General features: G+C 35.6%; 1 protein-coding gene across 1 annotated transcript in view; it reads right to left on the minus strand.

Annotated features, from left to right (window-relative positions):
- The window catches only part of Dmd (dystrophin), a 2,373,110-nt gene that overhangs the window by 591,022 nt on the left and 1,762,103 nt on the right, over positions 1–19,985 (minus strand). The window contains exon 53 of the mRNA XM_017795501.2: positions 11,237–11,448. Within this exon, the coding sequence (XP_017650990.1) occupies positions 11,237–11,448 (212 nt within the window). The remainder of the gene's footprint in view (positions 1–11,236; positions 11,449–19,985) is intronic.

Here is a 19,985-nt window from a genome sequence, read left to right on the forward strand (position 1 = left end):
ATACCCTAAGAGCATGTGGTACTCCAACATCATCTTGAAATTAAAATTTTAGTTCTTTTGTTGAACTTCTCTTTCTACTCTCTCTTGCTCTTCTCTCTCTCTCTCTGTCCCTCTCTGTCTCTCTCTATCTATTTTTCTCTCTCTCTCTTTCTCTCTCTGAGTGTATTGCACATTTCTAAGAGGGTGTGTGCACCTGTGTACATGCAGAGACCAGAAAATGGCATCGGATGTCCCCTATCATTCTCTATCTGCTTATTTGAGTCAGGGTATTGCCCTCACCCTGAAGCTTCTTTTTTTCTTGACTAGGCTGGAAGCCATCAAGCCCCAATGATCCTTCTGCCTTGGCCCCTTTGAAACTGGGGTGCCAAGCATTTGTAAGACACCCAGCTTGTTACACAAATGCTGGGATCCAGACTCTGGTCCTAATTTCACAGCAAAATTCTGTTAAATTCTAAGATATCTCTCCAGGCCCTGAAATTTTAATTCTTTTGTTTAGTTTTACATTCTATCATAAATTACTATTTTTTTTGCAAAGTCATTAAAGTTTATTTGTTTTTAATTTAACAAACAGCAATTATATAATTTATAGTGCACAATTATTTCAAGGAAGGATTACTTCAAGATAATTAACCTAACCGCCACCTCATATAATTGTCATTTCATTGTTTTGCAGTGAAATATGCTTTTAAAACAATTCAGAGATATGCAATGCCATTATTAAATGCACCAGCACGTCATGTACTAAGCTTTGAGGGTTTATCCCATTTGAAACCTTGTGCCATAATTCTCTGCCAGAAAACTTCCGGTGTCTTGTAGCCATCATTCTTGTCTCTACTTGTGTAAGTTTACAGTTCTTAGATTCCGTATCTAAATCCCCGTGGCATGATGTGATGTTTGTCTTTCGATATTTGGTCTATATCACTTAGCATAATTTTCTGCAAGTTCATTCATGGTCTTACAAATGACAGAACTTATTTCACTGTACATTGTCCCACACTATCTTTATCCTTTATCTGTTGGACATTTAGGTTGATTACATATTGTGACAATTGTAAATAATGCTGCAATGAAATCAAGTACAATTAACCTTTCAACATGCTAATTTCAAAAGTTTTAAATTATACTTAGACATTCTTTATAATTACTGCTCTAATTTACTTTCATATCAGAGCTGGGCATGGTGGCACATGCCTATAATTCCAGCACTCAGGAATCTGAAGCAGGAGGACTGTGAGTTTGAGACCAGTTTCCATATGATGTGACCTTGTCTCAAACAAAAGCATATGTTTCCAATAATGGAATACAAAGATTCCGTTCATGCTTACAAACACTTCAAATTATTTCTTAAAGTTGGAGAGAAGGCTCAGTGGGTAAACGCACTTGCTTCCGTGCCTGAGGTTGGTTCCTAGCACCTATATGGTACAAAAGAACTGACTCCCTCAAGTTGTTCTCTGACTTCGTTTGCACATCATGAAATACTTATGTTCACACACATATACACATACATACAAGATAAATATATAAATTCACTTTTTTGTCTTTTTGAGACAGAGTCTCTCTGTAGCCCCAGCTGGCCTGGAACTCACTATGTAGACCAAGCTGGCCTCAAACTCACAGAGCTATGCCTGCCTCTGCCTCTTGAGTGTTGGGGTTAAAGGCATGCACCATAATGCCCGGCCTATAAATGTATTTTTTTTCCAAATTTCAATCTTTTTTGAAAATAGTCATTCTAATAAGTGTGAAGTAATACCTCATTGTATTATCTTTATTATTAATGATATTGAATTTATCTTCATAAAGCTGTTATCCATCTTCTTTTGAGAAATACCTATCTAAACCTTTGATCTGTTTTAAATTATAGTGTTTTCCCAAATGATCCATTTTTTAGATAATTGCTGTTCTTGGTGTGAGATGTGTCAAACTTGAATATTTTGTACATGTCTATCCAGTTACCACAGCAACCTTGTCAGAAAACAACTGCCAACAAATGCAAAGTTTTTTTCTGGGTTTTCAGTTGTATTTCAAAGTTTGTCCTTGACAAACTGCTTGATTATTATAGCTTTCATAAAGTTTTAAATCAAGTAAATTTGTTATTTTTCATTCTTTCCTTTCTTTTTTCCCTTGTTTTTCTCTTTCTTGCTATTTGGATTTGCCACATTTCAATATAAATTTTAAAGTCCATTTGTCGATTTATGTGAAACACTTAGGTAGGATTTTGATGAAGTTTTCCTGAAAGTTTAGCAATGAATTTGGGGGATATTGTTATATCAACAGTATTAGATGTTTCGATCTGGGAAGGCAGGAAGTTTTCTCATTTTATTAGAACTTCTTTTAAAAAATATTTTATTTATTATTTTTATGTGTATGTGTGTATTGCCTGCTTGTAGGTAAGTGTACCCGTATTGTGCTATGCCCGCAGAGGACAGAAGAGGCTGTTGGATCTCCTGGAACTGGAGTTACGGACAGTTGTTAGCTGCCATGTAGGTGCTGGGAATTGAACTCGGGTCTTCTGCAAGAACAACCAGTGTTCTTAACCACTGAGCCATCTCTCCGGACCTAATTAGAACTTCTTTAATTGCTTCCAGCAATGTTTGCAGGTGTCAGTGTTCAAGCTTTGCATTTTCTTTTAATAGCCCTTTTTTATGCTATTGTAGATGGAATTGTGTTCTTCACTTCATGTTTCAGATTACATGGTGATAATATATACATAATAATTTGTTGTTACATTCTGATCTTGAATTCACCAAATTTACTAAATTAATTTAATAGCTCTAACACTTTGGGGGATTTCTTAGGATTTTCTAAGCATGGTTTTATCTGCAAATAGAAATACTTCTTTATTTATTTGACTTTCCTCATTTCCCTGACCTGAACTTCCAGTACAGTGTTTACAAAATGCATTGTGACTGAGCCTAGTTATCCTTATCTTGCTCCTGTTCTTTCAGGAAACTGTTTCAGTATGTTGATAACTGTGCATTTTTTATAGTTAACATTTTATTGGCTGAGGAAATTCCTTCTGCATTAATTTTGTAAATCTCCAGTAATAAAGTATAACCAAAGGGGCATAAAACTACGTTTTTGTTACTTTAGAGCTTTCCAAGCCTCCTATGTTCTTGCCATCTCCTGCTCCAGCAGGTCATGCTCCCACTGAAAACCACAGTGATGAATCTTTACCTTGTATTTTCCTAGCTTCAGGTGGTGGCTATAAATCCCTGGTGTTACATTGCTTGCAGCACTATCACCCCAGTCTCTGCCTCTATCATCACATGCATTTTTTTTCTATTGGCCAAGGTCTGTATTGGCCTTCTCTCTGCTTATGCCTGCTTTCTTCTTCTTCCTCTTCTATTTTCAAAGGATCTCCTCATATCTATTCTTCATATAAAGATGCCAATGGTGGTAGATTAAGAAGCCAACCACCACAGTCTATTATAACCTTGTCTTAACTTGATAAATACACAAAGATTTTATCTCCAAATGATGTATTTGCAGACACTGGGGTTAGGCCTTCAGCATCACTTTTAGGTGAACACTAATCAATTCATGATAGGTATTATTATTATTATTATTTCTTCCTCATAATTACTTTTTCTACTTTCTAAAGACAGAAATTTCAGCTATTTATTTGAGATCTTTCTCATTTTAAACACTTTATTTATTACTTTTATTTTATGTGTATGAGTACCTTGCCTGCATATAGGTAAGTGCACCCGTGTCGTACAATGCTCGTGGAGGACAGAAGAGGCCATTGGATCTCCTGGAACTGGAGTTGTGGACAGTTGTTAGCTGCCCTGTGGGTGCTGGGAATCAAACAACCAGTGATCTTAACTGCAGAGCCACCTCTCCAGCCCTGATCTTTCTCTTTTTTAACATAGGTACTTAATGATACACATTTTGCTCTCTGTCTTGCTTTAACTGCTTCCCAGAAGTGCCAGTATGCTGTTCTTTTATCTCCAGTTTTCTAAAGTAGTTTTATTTTCTATTTTGGTTTCTACTGTGGTCTATTGGTTACTTTAGCATGTGCTATATAATTTTTTTATATTTGTAAATGCTTCAATGTGCTCTAGCTATTTATCTTTAATTTTAGTCTGCACTGGTTAGAAAAAAATTGTATTCTATAATTTTAATCCTTTGAATGTGGACTATCTTGGAGAGTATTTATTGTGCAATTGAGAAGACTCTGCGGTTATTGGGTAGATCCTTGTGGAGATGGCTACTTCATTTTGTAAGTTTACTGTTTTTCAAGTGTCCATTTCCTTGTTGATCTGTCTGGATATTCAATTTATTAGTACCAATGAGAAGTATCCAGGGATATTTTGTTGAACTCTCTTTCACTTCATTGTTGTTGGTTTTTGCTCCTTGTGTTTTCATATTATTTTTCTGTTCCTCAGATTGGATTATCTCTACTGACCAATCAATGTGATTGTTAATTCCTTCTTTCAAATCTCTTGTTGATCCCCTTTAGTGAATGCTTCCTTCTGGCTGCTGTGCTTTTTACATCCAGAACTTCTAGTTGGTTCTTGTTGATGATTTTTATCTTTTTATTTACATATTTATTTGTAAAGACATGTGAAAGCCTTCTCGAATCTCTCTAAAACACGCCAGTGCTTCTTCCAGTCCACTTATGGCTACCTCAATCCCTAAATTGTCACTTAAAGTTTTTTTCTTCTCCAAGTCAGTGCTATCTCAATTAGCATCATTGCCTATGTAAGATGCAATGTTAGATTGCTAGCTGCTACTTATTAGTATGTACAATGAACCTGAATGTATGCCTTTTCCTAGGGAATAAGCTGTATTTAAGTCTGGTAAAATAATCACAAGACTCCATGTATAGGTTCTCCCACCTTCAGGGAACTATAAGATGGGCCAAATAGTGTCAGTGTTCTGGGGGATACAATAGGAATTTTTGAGCAATCATGTCTACCCTGTCTTATGGCTTCAAGACTGCTAACTTTTATAGCTACCAATGGCTCCAAGGCTGCTAGTCTTCAAGACTACTGTGAATTTGGAAGGAAATGACAGGGAAATCTAAAACATACCAAGCCTTCCTGTTCCTATGGAAATTCAACTCTTTAGAGACTACTGCCAATCTTTGGCTAATTTCCAGAGTTTAAAAAAGAAAATTTTGACAGTTGTTTCCAAGAATTTTGTTTTTTAGAAAAGTAGATTTCTAGAGTCATCACTTTATATTTTCAAGCATGGAATAAGTTAAACTGTGAATAGAAAACTGGACACAATGTGGTGCAGGCAAATCATAAAGTAAGGCATGGTAACTCTGTCTTAAATATATGTGAAAGTGGGAACTTGCCCCCTATGCTATATCAGCAATGTAAGATGCACTCTCCAGGAATGAGATCCGTGATACGTTCTCCAATCCCAAGTGGTCAGCTCTAAACACATGTACCTACAAGCAATACTAAATGGACTTATTAGATTATGTACATACATGCGTACATATATGTATATGTATGAAACAATAATAATTCTAGAAGAAGAGGTCATGAAACTGATAAGTGGGGAAGGAGTTAGAGGAGGAAGTATCGGTGTAAATATTGTAAATAAAATGTACTCATACATGATATTCTAAAAAAGTCACATAACTAATAATTCACATCTTCAAATAGCCAGGGTAGTTACTATACAGAACAAGTTTGTTTGAAAATTAATTATGTGATTATAGTATATCTGCACTTCCGGTTCCATAAAGGATGTATTTAAAGCAGAGCTTTTTATTGGATTTCTCGCTTCAAATAGTTTGTAGTATTATATAGCTAAATCATCTGGGCTCAAACAAGATTTCACTTCTCTATTGAAGTCATGTACTCTTAGCTCAGTCAAGCACAGAACAGCTAATGCTGTCATGTTTGAAAAGCTTTTATGCTGAATTTGACACAAAAGCAATCACAAACCAGACAAAAAAGGAATTTCTCTTTCAAAGGCTGGAAGGAGAAAAATAAATGAAAACCCTGAGCTTTGCCAAATCTTTCTTGACATTGGAAAAGAAAGTTTAAAATGATCAGGAAATAATTTTTCCAAAGAATCCTTTGCTAAGTTTGAAGCAATCTTAGCCTGAGGAACAGATTGTGAACTTGATCAAGATGGACTAAACCCAATGATGGCCAGTGTTGGCAGTTTTATGTGCCAATGCCATACAACTTTTGCTTCCTTTGAAAGATCTAAATGGGATCACCTCACTCATAGACTTATGTCACAGCTTATTGGCAGAGATTTTGATTAGTGAGGAAATCTTGTATGTTGTTGTTGTTGTTGCTGTTGTTGTTATTCTGTAACATCTGTCTCTCTTAAAAGAGCACTTTTGTCCTAAGTCTATGGAGTAGATCAAATGAAGAAATATGGTTAATAAGATCATCTGCACTGCAACTGCATGTCTTTGTTCAGAAAAATTAAGGATTTAGACAGCAAAGAGAGAATGTACAGTGAGATTACAGATAGCTTTTAGTGACCTGCTAATTAGTATTTTATAAAATAGACCATCTGCAGTCTGTTTTTCTGCCTAAGCAGTGCTCTCCTATTGTTTTCTTCTATCCTGGCCAGGTTTCTAAGATGGGCTTTTCCCAGATGCCATCTAAAATTTTGTTTCCACTATGTGAATGCGTCAGTTATTGCCAACGTTTCTTCTCCATTATTTTTTCTACCCAAGAGGTAATTTCTGAAGTATCAAACCAGAAAGAAAATCATAAAAGGTAGAACTCAATGAAATGCTATGAAGAATTAAAACTGATGATAAAAAATTACAAAATGATGAAGCCATACTGTAACAGTAAACTTAAGAGCCAGAATTTAAAAAATGCCTACGTTAGCTGGGCAATTAAAATACACATAGATAATATTTAGAAGAGATTATAGGTGATGATTTGTGGTTAAGAATTAATATATCTGGATTATTAGAAATCTGGATTTTTTAGGATTCAAGTACAGTGACTGGTTTAAATTATAAAAATGGTCACAGGGCACACAGAGATAGTCTGTGAATTGCTAAAGCCTAAGTGGCACATCTACAATGCAAGCTGTACACCTAAGGCTCACAGAACATAGAACAATGGATGAAAAGAGCACTAATGCGTCTTTCAGTTCTCAGCAATGAAGCTCTTGCATGCAACAGAGGGCCAGGAAAACAAAAGGTCTCAGATGGTCAAAACGTAGAGAATAAGAGTCTACAGAGTGTGGGTCCTTGGACAGGACTCCTATATTAAAATCCACCCACCCAAGGCTCAGGGACCATTGTGGATGAAGGGGCAGAAAGATTGTAAGAGCCAGGCAGGCAGTGCATGACCATATGGAAAGAGTCCTACAGGCTCCTGGGACTCTTCTCATATAAAACTACAGCAATGGTATCAGCATGCACAAGACCCATGCAAACTCAAGCAGACAAAAACCCAGCACAGAACTGTGGAAATGTACAGCAAGCACCAATCTTAGTGGAAGAATTATTGGCAGCTGATTACTGCTGGGTTAGGAAGAGATGATCATCTTAAATGGAGGGACTCTAGATAGGCTACCTAGACCTCAGTGGATGAACTTGCACTAAATGATATCTGGGGACACTAACATGTCATGATAAGCCTTAACACAAATGACAGAATGTATGAATTCAAGTGGGGAGGGCACTGTGGGAGGAAGCCAATGGGAAAAGGGGTATAAAGATGATTGAGATGTTCTGTATGAAATACATAAAAAATTCAATAAAAAATTAAAGAAATGGTCATGGTGCTGTGCATGCTTTTGAAAGCATTTCACTGCTGCTCATTACTACTACTTTGGGTCATCATGAGTTACAGGGCAGCAAGGGAGGCTGGCGGCTATAGTCAAAACTCTCCAACTCTGATGTTTGTCTTGCAACTCTAACAGGTTCTCCTGCCAGTCTTAAATCCACAACTTTTGAAAGCATTTATGAGGAAAGAGATGCTGGAGGTTATCTAATGTCTTCTCATGTCTTTTAGTTGTAAGTGATTAGCCTGCGAACATTACTCAGTTGTGAAGCACATTTAGACGTGAAATGCAGATCTCCCTTTCACTTGTTCTCTAACTTTGAGAAGAATTAAAAATAAGAGTTTCATCTAAATGGGGTGTAATTTGAAATTATCTTTAGCTTTTCAAAGTCGAAAATAATGTGAGAACTTTCCCATGTTATACTGCTTTATTACTTTCTTCTTTATCCAGTTGGCTTATCAAGAATATAATATAATCATTTTTATCAATTGATAATTACTATTATCTCTTTTAGAACCTCATGTTGTTTCCTTAATTTGTTTTAGTCACACAGACAGTGGGTGGCCGAGGAAATCTATGAGGTCATCTACAGGAGAAATTGTTATAAATTCTCATCTCGCATCTCTGTTACTATCAAGAAAAGATACTGAAAATCAGGAGTTTTCAGTTTTCTCCACATAATGGATAATAAGAGCACTTTTCAAAAGGATGTATCTGAGAGGATTAAACAAACCAATATATGTAAAATAACTAGCACTGTTTTGCCATAAAATACTCACTAAACATGAGTATTAATGATAGGATTGACTTTAGAATTAGTATATACTATTGAGGAGATGGGTTGGAACATTACGGCTTTGGCCATCTTTATCTGCCTTACAGATTTACATTTACTGCAACAGCAATACATATCATTAAATTTCTGAACACAAAAATAGTTATTTCTGTAGATAATGGCTGCATTATTTTTCTGATATAGTCTGAGGACTGATCATTAAAAATCTTTCTTTAATTTAAAACATTTCACAAAAATAGTCATAATAAAATCCTGTTTTTCAGGTGTTTAAAATATTTTTTTCAGGTGGAATTACTTTTTCTTCTCCTATATTTCCTTTACTTTTTGTCTCTTCTAAAAGTTAGTTACTACACCCCAATTATTTTTGTCATCCCCTTTAGATTCTCTTGGGTTAAGATCTTTTTTCATTTGCAAATTTTTAGACTCCTCTTTGCCTATTGGAATATATCACTACTTACCTTTCATTTTTCATTCTCCCATCTATCTCTGAGGTCTAGTCCAAACTCTTTTCCTGGCAATTCTGTATCCATTAATCTTTTATTGTGTGATCGGCTAAATTCACAGTATATTAAACTTAAGGAGGTATGATATGGAAAAGATCAGATCATTCAACAATAGCTACATGGATTCCATTTCGCATGGCCAGAGCAGGAATTAGGAAAATGATTTTTTGAGATTATTTATGCATCTTTTCCAGGAATATTATTGGTAATAACAAGTGTCTCATCTCTACTAAGATTCTTCTTCCAAAATAGATAATGATGATTCTTATAATCCTATATGGCTCTCCAGAATTCTTGTATAAAATAAATGAAAATATTGTCTGCAGAGTAGCATAGGAGCTTAGGTTCTTTAACCAAGTGGCTATGATGAAGACTGGTTAAAAGCTCATTAATCACACTTAGTCTTCCTGAAATTAATTGGGAAAATTTTCTGGTCAATGAGACATGGTAGAATTTCCAGGCCTGGCTTAAACACCATAGACAGGCTGAATGCATTCTCTCTTCGTCTCCTGCAGTGGCCTCAGTGCAACCATATGTTTAGAACAACAGTTTCACAAAACTGGAAAAGCTTATCTTTAAGTGATCATTTGTAAAAAAAAGTCTTATCAGTTTCTATTGAGCTGTAATTACTAAATTACTTTTTATTAATTTATTGTATTAAGCTGTTGATATTTCAGGGTTTACATAGAGCCGTACAGGTTCTGGGGGCCTTCCACATTACTCTAAAGGTATCTTAATATAAAATAAACAGACTGTTTTAGAAAGAAGATATTTGTAGGAATGAAAATGATTTCATCGAAGAAAGATATAAGGCTTTTCTTTTTCGATTATATGACCAATGTGAGATTCTGATCATTGCTTAGTAAAAGGTTGTTTCTGCCAGATACAAAATTAATAGAGAACTTTTGATCAAGTATTTAACCTGATTACATTCCAATTATATTACTTCACTGCTTAAAAATCCCTCAGCAATATCCATCGTTTGATATTTAGAGTATCAAGTGGTCTACAAAAACTTTTGAAAGGCTCAGTGTATGTAAAACGAGCATGATGTTTGATAACATGAATATATTTCATTTCTTTTGCATTTTATATTACTTTCATTTTGATGAGTACTAAATTATGAAATGGAAAAATGTTTGATGACATTTTGAAGAAAAGAGGAGGAAAAAGAGAAGGAAGAGAAAGAGTGGAGAGCATGATCAGAGAACGGGAGGAGGAAGTGACAGCATGTTTTCCCTTTATACCTTCTTCAATCCCACTCCTCTTCTCCAGTGAGGGCCTTCAAATAAGCTAAAGAAGGATAGATCTGTTACTTTTCCTGGGAAGGAATTACTGCCAAATTGGGTAACTCGACTTCATGCTATTATAGACCTATGTGTGTACTTCATATTGGAAGTGTTCTTAAAACTGGTGCAGTGTCCAGGGGATGGACCCACAACAGAGTATTTGGGTGAGACAAATTTGACTTGATGGGCTTTACTGAAAAAAAGTAGACCGGAAGTTGGGTGCACAGGGAGTTGGGGATGGGTCTGGGCGGAGTTATAAAAGGGGGTGAACATGATTAAAATACATTCTGTGAAATTCTCAAAGAATTAATACAAATTTTAAAAAGACAAAAATGGTGTAGTATGAAAACTAACTCAAGGCTGAAGATGTAATTCATATGGTAGAGTGCTTGCCTAGCATACACGGAGCCCTGAGTTTTCTCCCCTGCATATACTCGGCATGGTGGTGCATGCCTATAAATCCATCACTTGGGAGGTGCAGAAAAGAGAATCAAGAGTCAAGGCCAGCACCAGCTACATAAGAGTCTGTCTCAACAAAACTAATCAAGCAAACAAGTGAACAAAACCCCACTAATACACACATTCCAGATAAAAATTAACTCTAAGATTGTTATTAATCGTCAGTTTCCCTTTAATCTCACTGACTCAAAATTCTGAGCAGGTAGATGTAATAGTACACAGCTGTAATCCTATCTTTCAGGAGGCTGAGGCACGAGGATCTCAAGTTCCAGCCTTTGTCTCAAAATTAAAAAAAAACCCCACAAAATAAAAACAAATGCATAAATCTCACAAAACAAAACAAAAAATTCTACTGTTAATTTCAGTTTAAATATGTTTTCTTGAAAATCATTTCATTTTAATCCATGGCATAATTTAATTTTTTGTAACCAATATTATAAGAAAATATCTTTGATACTAACCTTGGTGTCTGTGATTTTCTTCTGGATTGAATCCAGAGTGTAAGGACTCTCCTTCCACGACTCTAGTTTCGCTCGTGCCTGCCCTAAGACTTGCTCAGCTTCTTCCTTAGCTTCCAACCACTGCGTTGAATCCTTTAACATTTCATTCAACTGCTGTCTCCGGTTCTGAAGGTGTTCCTGTACTTCATCCCATTGATTCTGAATTCTTTCAACTGATATAAAAAGAAAAATGAAGAGATACCAGTAAGTACTACTCTAGAGAAGACACTTGAAATTCAGCATCCAAGCACCATTTCACATTTCTGTTGCTTATTAAAAGTTATTCAAGAGTGCATGAAATCCGGTGAAGGAGCTATAGGAAGTATAGATAAGGGATGGAGTATCTATAAATGATCAAGATGCATTGTATGAAATGTGCAAAAGCTCAATTAAATTATTTAAGATGTTATAGTTAGGATGATTTATACTATTTCTTTCTTTCTCCGAGGGCAAACTTGAGTTTCTCTTAAGCTTTCTTCCTGAAGATGACCTAGAATATTGGTAGGTATATGATATGCAAAAGTACCATTTTATTCTTAATCTCTAAAACCAAATAGAAATAATCTCTTAGAAAGGCATTATAGGGATGGAAAGATGACATAGTTGGTAAAAAAAAAATCTGCTTTGTAATCATGAGATCGACAAGTTTGCTAGGTGGTGAGCTAGACATATTAAGGAACTGACAGCTCATCACTATTTCTTTTTCTAAGTAACTTAAGATGGAGCTATAAAATGGCACTTATCATTCAAATATAGGTTAGCCACTTGGATGAAAAGGTATGGTGGCGTGAAGAATACTATGAGGAAAAAATTATTGATAAACTATATTTCTCTAGTAGTTTTTAAATAATTGTATTTTAGAAAGAATGAGTTAGAGTGACATAGTTGTCTGTTTTTAAAATTTTTTAAATTTATGTACGTGTGTGTATTGCCTGCATGTTGGTAAGTGCACCCGTGTCGTGCAATGCCCGCGAAGGTCAGAAGAGGCTGTCAGATCCCCTGGGACTGGAGTTAAGGGCAGGTGTTAGATGCCATGTGGGTGCTGGGATTCAAACCTGGGTCTTCTCCAAGAACAACCAGTGTTCTTAACCCCTGAGCCACCTATCCAGCCCCATGTCTTTTAAATCAAATCTTAGACAAGATAATATATATATATATAAAAAAAGAGAGTAATTATCACAAGTATTATATTATTAACATAAGTGCAATTAAATGAATACTAGAAAGACAGCAGAAGTATGGCTCACTGTAAAATAATCAACATATATAAAGATTAGTTTCACTGAGCAGAAAATATGGAGAGATTATTTCCTTTACAAAAAGACTCAGCATAATATTTCTCTAAATAGTCATTTTTCAAGTTATATATTCAAGAGAAATGCATAATTATTCATATTTACCAAAATATTTGTGCTATATTGTTGATAGTACAACTATTTGCAATTGTAATCAATAGGAAACTAATGAAATTCCCAGCTACTCTAACATATATATATATAGTACATTTATGTTTATGTGTCTATGTCTATGTCTATGTCTAGTCTATGTGCACGAACGAATGTGTATGTATGTATGTATCATGTAGTGGTGTGTCTATATGAATGAAATACTTATAACTGCTTGCAATAATATGAATGAATCTCACAACTATAATTTGGAGAAGAAAAAGTCACTTACAATCAAATAGCTATTGAGAATACTGTTTGATTAATGTATATAAAAGACAAAACCAACAAAAAGTAATAGAAGATTTTAGGTATCAGGATAGTGCTTATCCTTGGTGGATGGGCAGTCACTGGAAAACACATGAAAGAGTCTGCTGAGGTTCTGACAATATTCTGTTTCTTGATTTGTGTGGTATTCACATGGATGTATTCAATTTCTGACAACTGATCAACCTAGATGTTTAGGCTACCTATGATTTTCATTAAATACTAGAATAAATGTGAATATTATTTAACTTATAATATGTATTCTACTATAATTAAGTGGCATTAGAATTATTATTTTCTCAAAATGTGTGTAATGTGTGTGCTATTCATCAGTTCGGCTGCTATGAATGATAATAAGAGATGAAATCACTTAGATTCATGCCATAAGAAAAGATTTCATAGGACTGCAGATGTAACTCAGTGGTAGAAAACTTGCTTATCATGCAGAAGCTCTTAGTTTGATTCCCAGCACCACAAAAAGGAACATTTTAGAGATATTTATTTGGCAGTGAACTAGACTAGACTCTCCAAAACAAATAAGCACGTGAAGACTAACTAGTTATTCACTTATTTAGCAAAAAAGAAGAAAAACAGTGCAACTAATTGATAGTAATCACCAGAGAAGGACCTGTAAAACATATACAACAGAAAATTTTAGAAGTGTTACAGGTATTCTATTTGGTCAAGTGATGAAAGAAAGCATAAAATCTGAAGATAATCAAAGTGAAACTGCTTTCCTGGAAATGGTTCAGTGTGATATTTGGACAACATACCGACCTGGCAATTTTCCATAATGGGCAGCAATTCAAATTACAGAATTTTATCATACTTGCAACACTTTTCCCAGGAGATTGATTGGCCAAAGATATATTATGGCAATGTGCTTGGACACTAGAGCCCATACTGTTAAATTTATGTTTATACCAGATTCCACTGACATAAAAAGTGAAATAATAATAAAACATATCCACATAAACCCAGACAATCTGTGCATGTTTATAATTGAAAAGCATTCCAAATATACACATTTTTTTTCTCACAGAGGTCCATTGTGGAAAGCTTCTCAACTGATTTACACAGTAAATAGATGCTGTATAATGAAAGGAAGTAAATAACCGGGACAAAGACTCGGGATGACAGACTGGGTCTCAGCATGTGTCCTGATTTACAGGTCTCCAGAAGTGTCAAATTGGAAACTCAGTAATCATGTTAAGAACTGCAATATTGCAGAAAAAGAAACAGTTCAGTTGATTAAATACTAACCAATCTTTCACTTCAAGTTTTTAAACTAGCTGTGCTTGATTATCTATATACATTCTGGACTGAAATATATTCCCACATCTTTCTCAGGGAGGAATGTTATTGTAAAAAAAAAAGATGATTGCTATTTTGACATATACTGCTACTGAACAAAGAATAGCAATTTCTGCTCTGATGTTACAGCCTGAGAGTTAGAAGATAGTGCTACTGAGTTTAAGAAAGCCACCTTCACTTTCAGAATGTCCTGGGTCAGAGACCTAGTTTTGAGATAAAACAACCAATTTTAGTTTGAAAACTTGATTTACCAAGCTAACTTCAGCTTCTTCAACTGCAAAATTAAAATAATTCATAAATGTTTAGCCAGAGAGTTGTTTTGAATGCAAAACTCAATAATGGGTACAAGTATGAAAGACCCTATTAACCAAGGTGTTATTGCTTTTCTATATAAAGAAGATTGAATAGAAGTGATGAAGCTTCGAAGTCAGCACCAGTTTGATTTTTCCTTTTTTGTTCAAAGATTCATGCGTGTAGTATCAGCAGTGAATCCTGTGAGCTATAGTAACAATTGGCTGGGCAAGATATGCTCATTGGTGCAATAGTGCCATGAATGTTATGTAACTGCCACTTTCTAATTGGATTCAAGATCCGATTGTCAAGATGGAGTCCATACCTGGCACTGATATCAAGCCTAGGAACTTGTGGCTAGATAGGTCACAGGCCATAGGGGAGACTCTAATATTATTATTCTGCTAAATAGACACAGTATTAAATCAACTCCCAATGACTTCTTATTATACCTATAAATTAGTGCATCTCTCAACCCTAACTAAAGAAGTTTATTCTTGCAGAGGATAATGATTAACATAGAGAGCTTCAACTGGTCAACATGCAGAGAATAGGAGGCTGCAGAGTGCTTAGCCCTGAATGGGACACCCATATCAACAACAACAACAACAACAACAACAACAACAAACCAACAAGAACAAGAACAAAAACAAACAAAAAAACCTGTTTTTCAGATGGCAGTGCAGTTAGTCAAATGAATTTGCAGCAATGGTAACAGCATGCACAAGACCTATGTAAGCTCAAACCAGACAAAATCCCAGCATAGAAGTGGGGAAAGGGGAAGGAAACCCTAACCTTAGCTGAGGAACTATTGGCAACTTATAGCTGCTGAGATGAAATTCAGTTCTCTTGAAGGGTGTGACTCTGGGGAAGGTTGAAGAGGCTTCAGGAAATGGAACCACACCAAAGAACATTTGGAGACACAAATTTGACTCGATAGGCCTTAAAAAATCATTATAGAGGAGATAAAATTGGGTGGGAAGGAGTAAGGGCAGTATAGATAGGGGAGGAGTCTGAATATGATTAAAATGTATGAAATTCTTGCAGTTTTCTTTCCTTTTCAAAAAATTTCAAGGAATCAGAGTGTTACACAAAAATGTTCTATCACAGAAAACAAAGTAGCTTATTTTTAAGCATTTCTCTAATTCATTGATACCTCTTTCCAGTGGGGGAAAAACCACCTGCAGAATATTCAAGTTTAATGGGTATTAAATAGGATTTACAAAAGTAAAATGGCAACATATTTGCTCAAAGTCATACCTAATGATTATGGAGAGGATCTGGAAATGGAATTTGGGCCAGTCTCCTAATTTTCCAATCAATAGATTGTTAATGATCGGGTGATCTCCCCTAAACTACAGTGAATTTTCTTGTGGAGAAGATAATGAATTAGTCTTCTAAAGAAAGCTCATTGTGCTTCTGGCACCAGGCACTGGGAGCACAGCCATGCCCTATAACCACACTACAGTCAGGCCAATAGTGGCACAGAAATTGCATCAAGAAACCTTGGTCATTCTAGAGCCTACACACACAATCAGTTCACAGTGTTGTATGTGAAGCTGGGCACTTAGTAATTAGCAAATTATAGCTACTGTTATTAAGCATAAATGCCATAAGCAAAACTGTCTTTATTGTCTAATATCATTATGTTTAAAATAAAATCTATACAGTTAAAAAAAAGAAACCACAAACCACACCAGACTGTATAGGCGTATATGGTAGAGGGTAGTAAGGGGAGAGCAGATGGGAGAATCTAAATATAATCAAAATATACTGTATGTAATTATATCTTAGACTATAAATTCGAAATTCTATATGTCTGCTATAAGTTCTGAATTTTGTTTACTGAGAAAACTGTACCATCAAATTTCAACAATAATATGAAATTTGTCAGTGTTCTTAGAACGTGAATTTGCAATTCATTCCTTTTCCAAATTTCCTAACCTATACAAATTCTTTCAATGTAATCATGTTACCTCTTAACGAAAGCAATGTTAATAAAACATCATACACACACACGTATATACATATATACGTTGTATAAAATTACAAATATTTAATTATAAGAAGATGAAAAGGAAGAAACTTTGGTACATGTATTTTGGGCTGAGCACTTTGGATTGAATAACCTATCATGAGGTTTTTTCCATAGAGAAAATTGACTCTCTCTGAGAAGCCATTGAGACCCTGTAGGCTCTTGACCTATAGGTGGGACCTTGAGGTGTCCCCTGTCCAGATATATGTAACAACAACAATTAAAGAAACAGTCATGAGATTGAGAGGAACTGACTGGAAGATGTAAGAAGAGTTAAAGAAGGAGGGGTAGAAATGATGTAAATATAATACTCACATACGAAATTCTTATTTTTTTTAATGTATAAAAGAAACAACAGCCACAAAGACGTGAATATCTTAAGGGGCCAACACCAAGTTCTGGAGAAATATGCATTTTTTAAAAAACACAAGAAGGACTCAAGGCCCTTGTGAAGCCTGAGGAGTTTAAGTTCAATATGCAAAACTCATTTGCATCACCAAGCCCAAGCTTGAGAAGCAGATTCATGGCTACATGGCCAAGGGTTGCAGATGATGTCAACCAAAGACCAAGGTCCAAGCCAAGGCCGAGGCTGCAGCTATAGCTCAGGCACTGGATTCAGAGCCTACTCCAGTTTCATTGCAGGATCCTAATGGTGCTCAGGCCTCTGTGAAGGGCCCAGAGTGGAGGCCTTTCTTCCAATGTGAAAACAGATGGAAGGGTGTAATCCCTCTCCCCTATACTATTCATAGATGTTTGGTATCCTGCCCTATTTTCACAGATGAAAGAAAACTCATTTCCTGTTTGGGTTACAAAACATAGGAAAATGTTCTCCTACGGAAGGATGAGTTAATGCAAAAGGAGACCTGTATTTATACCACCTTCAGTTATACACAAACATAAAAGTTACTTTGTTAAATAAGCAAATGAATACTGAAATGTGATATTATTTAATCACAAAAAGGGTTTTTAAAAACAATGCCCATTTCTGTTGACAAGGACTATTAGATTACATGAAAGTCTGAATTTGGGGGAAATGTTTGATTTATCGGTACTTCCCAAAGGCCTTTGTGTTAAAGGTTTAGTCTCCGGTTTGCCACTGTTGAGAGGGTCTGGAAACTAACAGATATGACTTCACGAGAAGGCTTTGAGTTATGAAAGACATGCCCTAAAAGAGGACTGCAGATCTTTGGGTTCTTCATCACTCTTTTCATTCCTGACAATAGAAAACTGGTTTGGTTCCACCATGCATTCCATGCCATGATGTACTCTACCAGCCACATGAAATAAGCCCATTCAATCATGATCTTGAACTGCAAAAAGAAAACCTTTCTCTTTCTAAGTTGGTTGGCTCCAGTATTTAATACAGTGGCAGAACACTGATTATTAGGATATATTATGCAAAATCTTTTAGTCTTACATTATATGTGACTCACAACTTACAGAAAAGAAACTATCTGGATGTGATATAACACAACACCTTGTTGGAAAATCCATCTGTCCAGTAGCCCAATCCTTGATTGTCAAATATAGCAAGTAAAGTGTTACCAATTCTAATTCTAAAGTGTATAGAAGGAGTTCATTGCAGTGGAGAAACAGGGCCACAATACAATTTTAGCTCCAGAGATTTATGAACACACCAACACCATGCACAAAATATACAGCCATCACTCTAAATTTGTACAAAGATTATACATTCCTTAGAATGCAATTTTTTAAAATATGGGGCCTACAGAAGATATGTTTTCTCCCTTAACATGCATCATTTGTATACCTTCCCACTCAAAGTTTCATGTGATGATAACAGAAAAGACAAATGACACTATACAAACAATACTGGCTTATTCTCATTGTAATGAGCACATTCCACAGATTAATCATTCAAGTTAAGGAATAAGAAAAGCAGAACAATACCTTGAACACAAACTATTGCTAAAAGCCAAACCCTATATATTTTCTGCCAATAGTATTTTTTACATCTGTCCTTTTTTATTATTGTTTCATGTGTATGAGTGTAAAGCCTGTATGTAGGTAGGTGCACCCGTCTCATGCAATGCCCGTGGATGTCAGAAGATGGTGTCAGATCCCCTGGAACTGGAGTTAAGGACAGCTGTTAGCAGCCATGTGGGTGCTGGGAATTGAACACTGAAGTCCTCTGCAAGAGCAACCAGTGCTCTTAACCACTGAGCTTTCCTTCCAGCCCCAACATCTCTGTTCTTCTTCACCTCCTCCTTTTCAGATGGAGGTGTTTGTCCTGCCCATAAAAATAATCCATTCTTGTACTCAATGCTCTAGTCTGTTCTACTGCCTAGCATTATTCTATTTCATCCTTTTTGTATCTTCAATTTCAGTCTAGAACACATTTACTTCTGCTTCTGTGTAAAAAAGGAAACAATAAAGGAAGGAACAAATAAATACCCTCCCATACTTTTTTTCCTTTTGCTTTGCACCTGCCTAGCCTATCATGCCTTTCTCTTTCATGAAACAGTGGTTTATAGCACTGCTATTTAAAGAATGGCTTATGCCACAGCAACATTATCTACACTGGCATGTTCGCCGTCAGTACAGAATCCCAGCCTTCCCCTAGACTTACTGAATCAGGATTTTTATTTTAAACGGGATTCCTGAGGTGATTGAATATTCATGCTCAAGTTCAAGAAGCACAAGTCTCCACCTACCATTTCCACATTCATACTTCAGGTGAAATTCACAACACATTGCAAATTAACTTTTGCCACTGAAATTACTTTTGCAGATGATAGCAATGACCTTCAAGTTGCTGCAGCATTGGAGATTGTAGAGTCTTTATTTTCATTAAGTACCCATTAGGTGTCATCACTGATGAGGACTTCTTGAAATCTTCTGTTTTGATTATGATAATAGAACCATGTTTGCATTTTCTTCTAACTCTTTAGCTATTTCTCAGCTTCTTTTGCCCACCCCCTAAATATTGTTATTTACCAGGGGTCTCTCTTTAATTTTCTCTCATTTACATATCTTCCCCGGTGAATTTACTTACATATATTGCCTCATTTACTACCTCTACAATGATCCTACTGAAATCTCTAGAGTTTTCTCCTAAAGTCCATAGAAGCAAATGTCTACTAAATCACTTTGAGTCAACATATTCAAAATTTGTCACACCATCTTCACCGTTCCTTTGCATAATTACTAACACATCTGTTCCTCAACCTAGTTATTCAAGGAGAAATCTACAAATTATCTTTTGTTCCACTTAGCTCTTTTTTTTTAAAGAAGAATATGCCAAGTCATTCAACCTTTCATTCAGCCCCTTTAATTGCTCTTCTAACCTCTCTATCATCCAACTATCTCTTTCCTAGAGAACTTTAATTAACAGTGT

The sequence above is a fragment of the Nannospalax galili genome, unplaced genomic scaffold (genome assembly GCF_000622305.1).
Source record: "Nannospalax galili isolate Female #2095 unplaced genomic scaffold, S.galili_v1.0 scaffold7, whole genome shotgun sequence".
NCBI lineage: Eukaryota > Metazoa > Chordata > Mammalia > Rodentia > Spalacidae > Nannospalax > Nannospalax galili.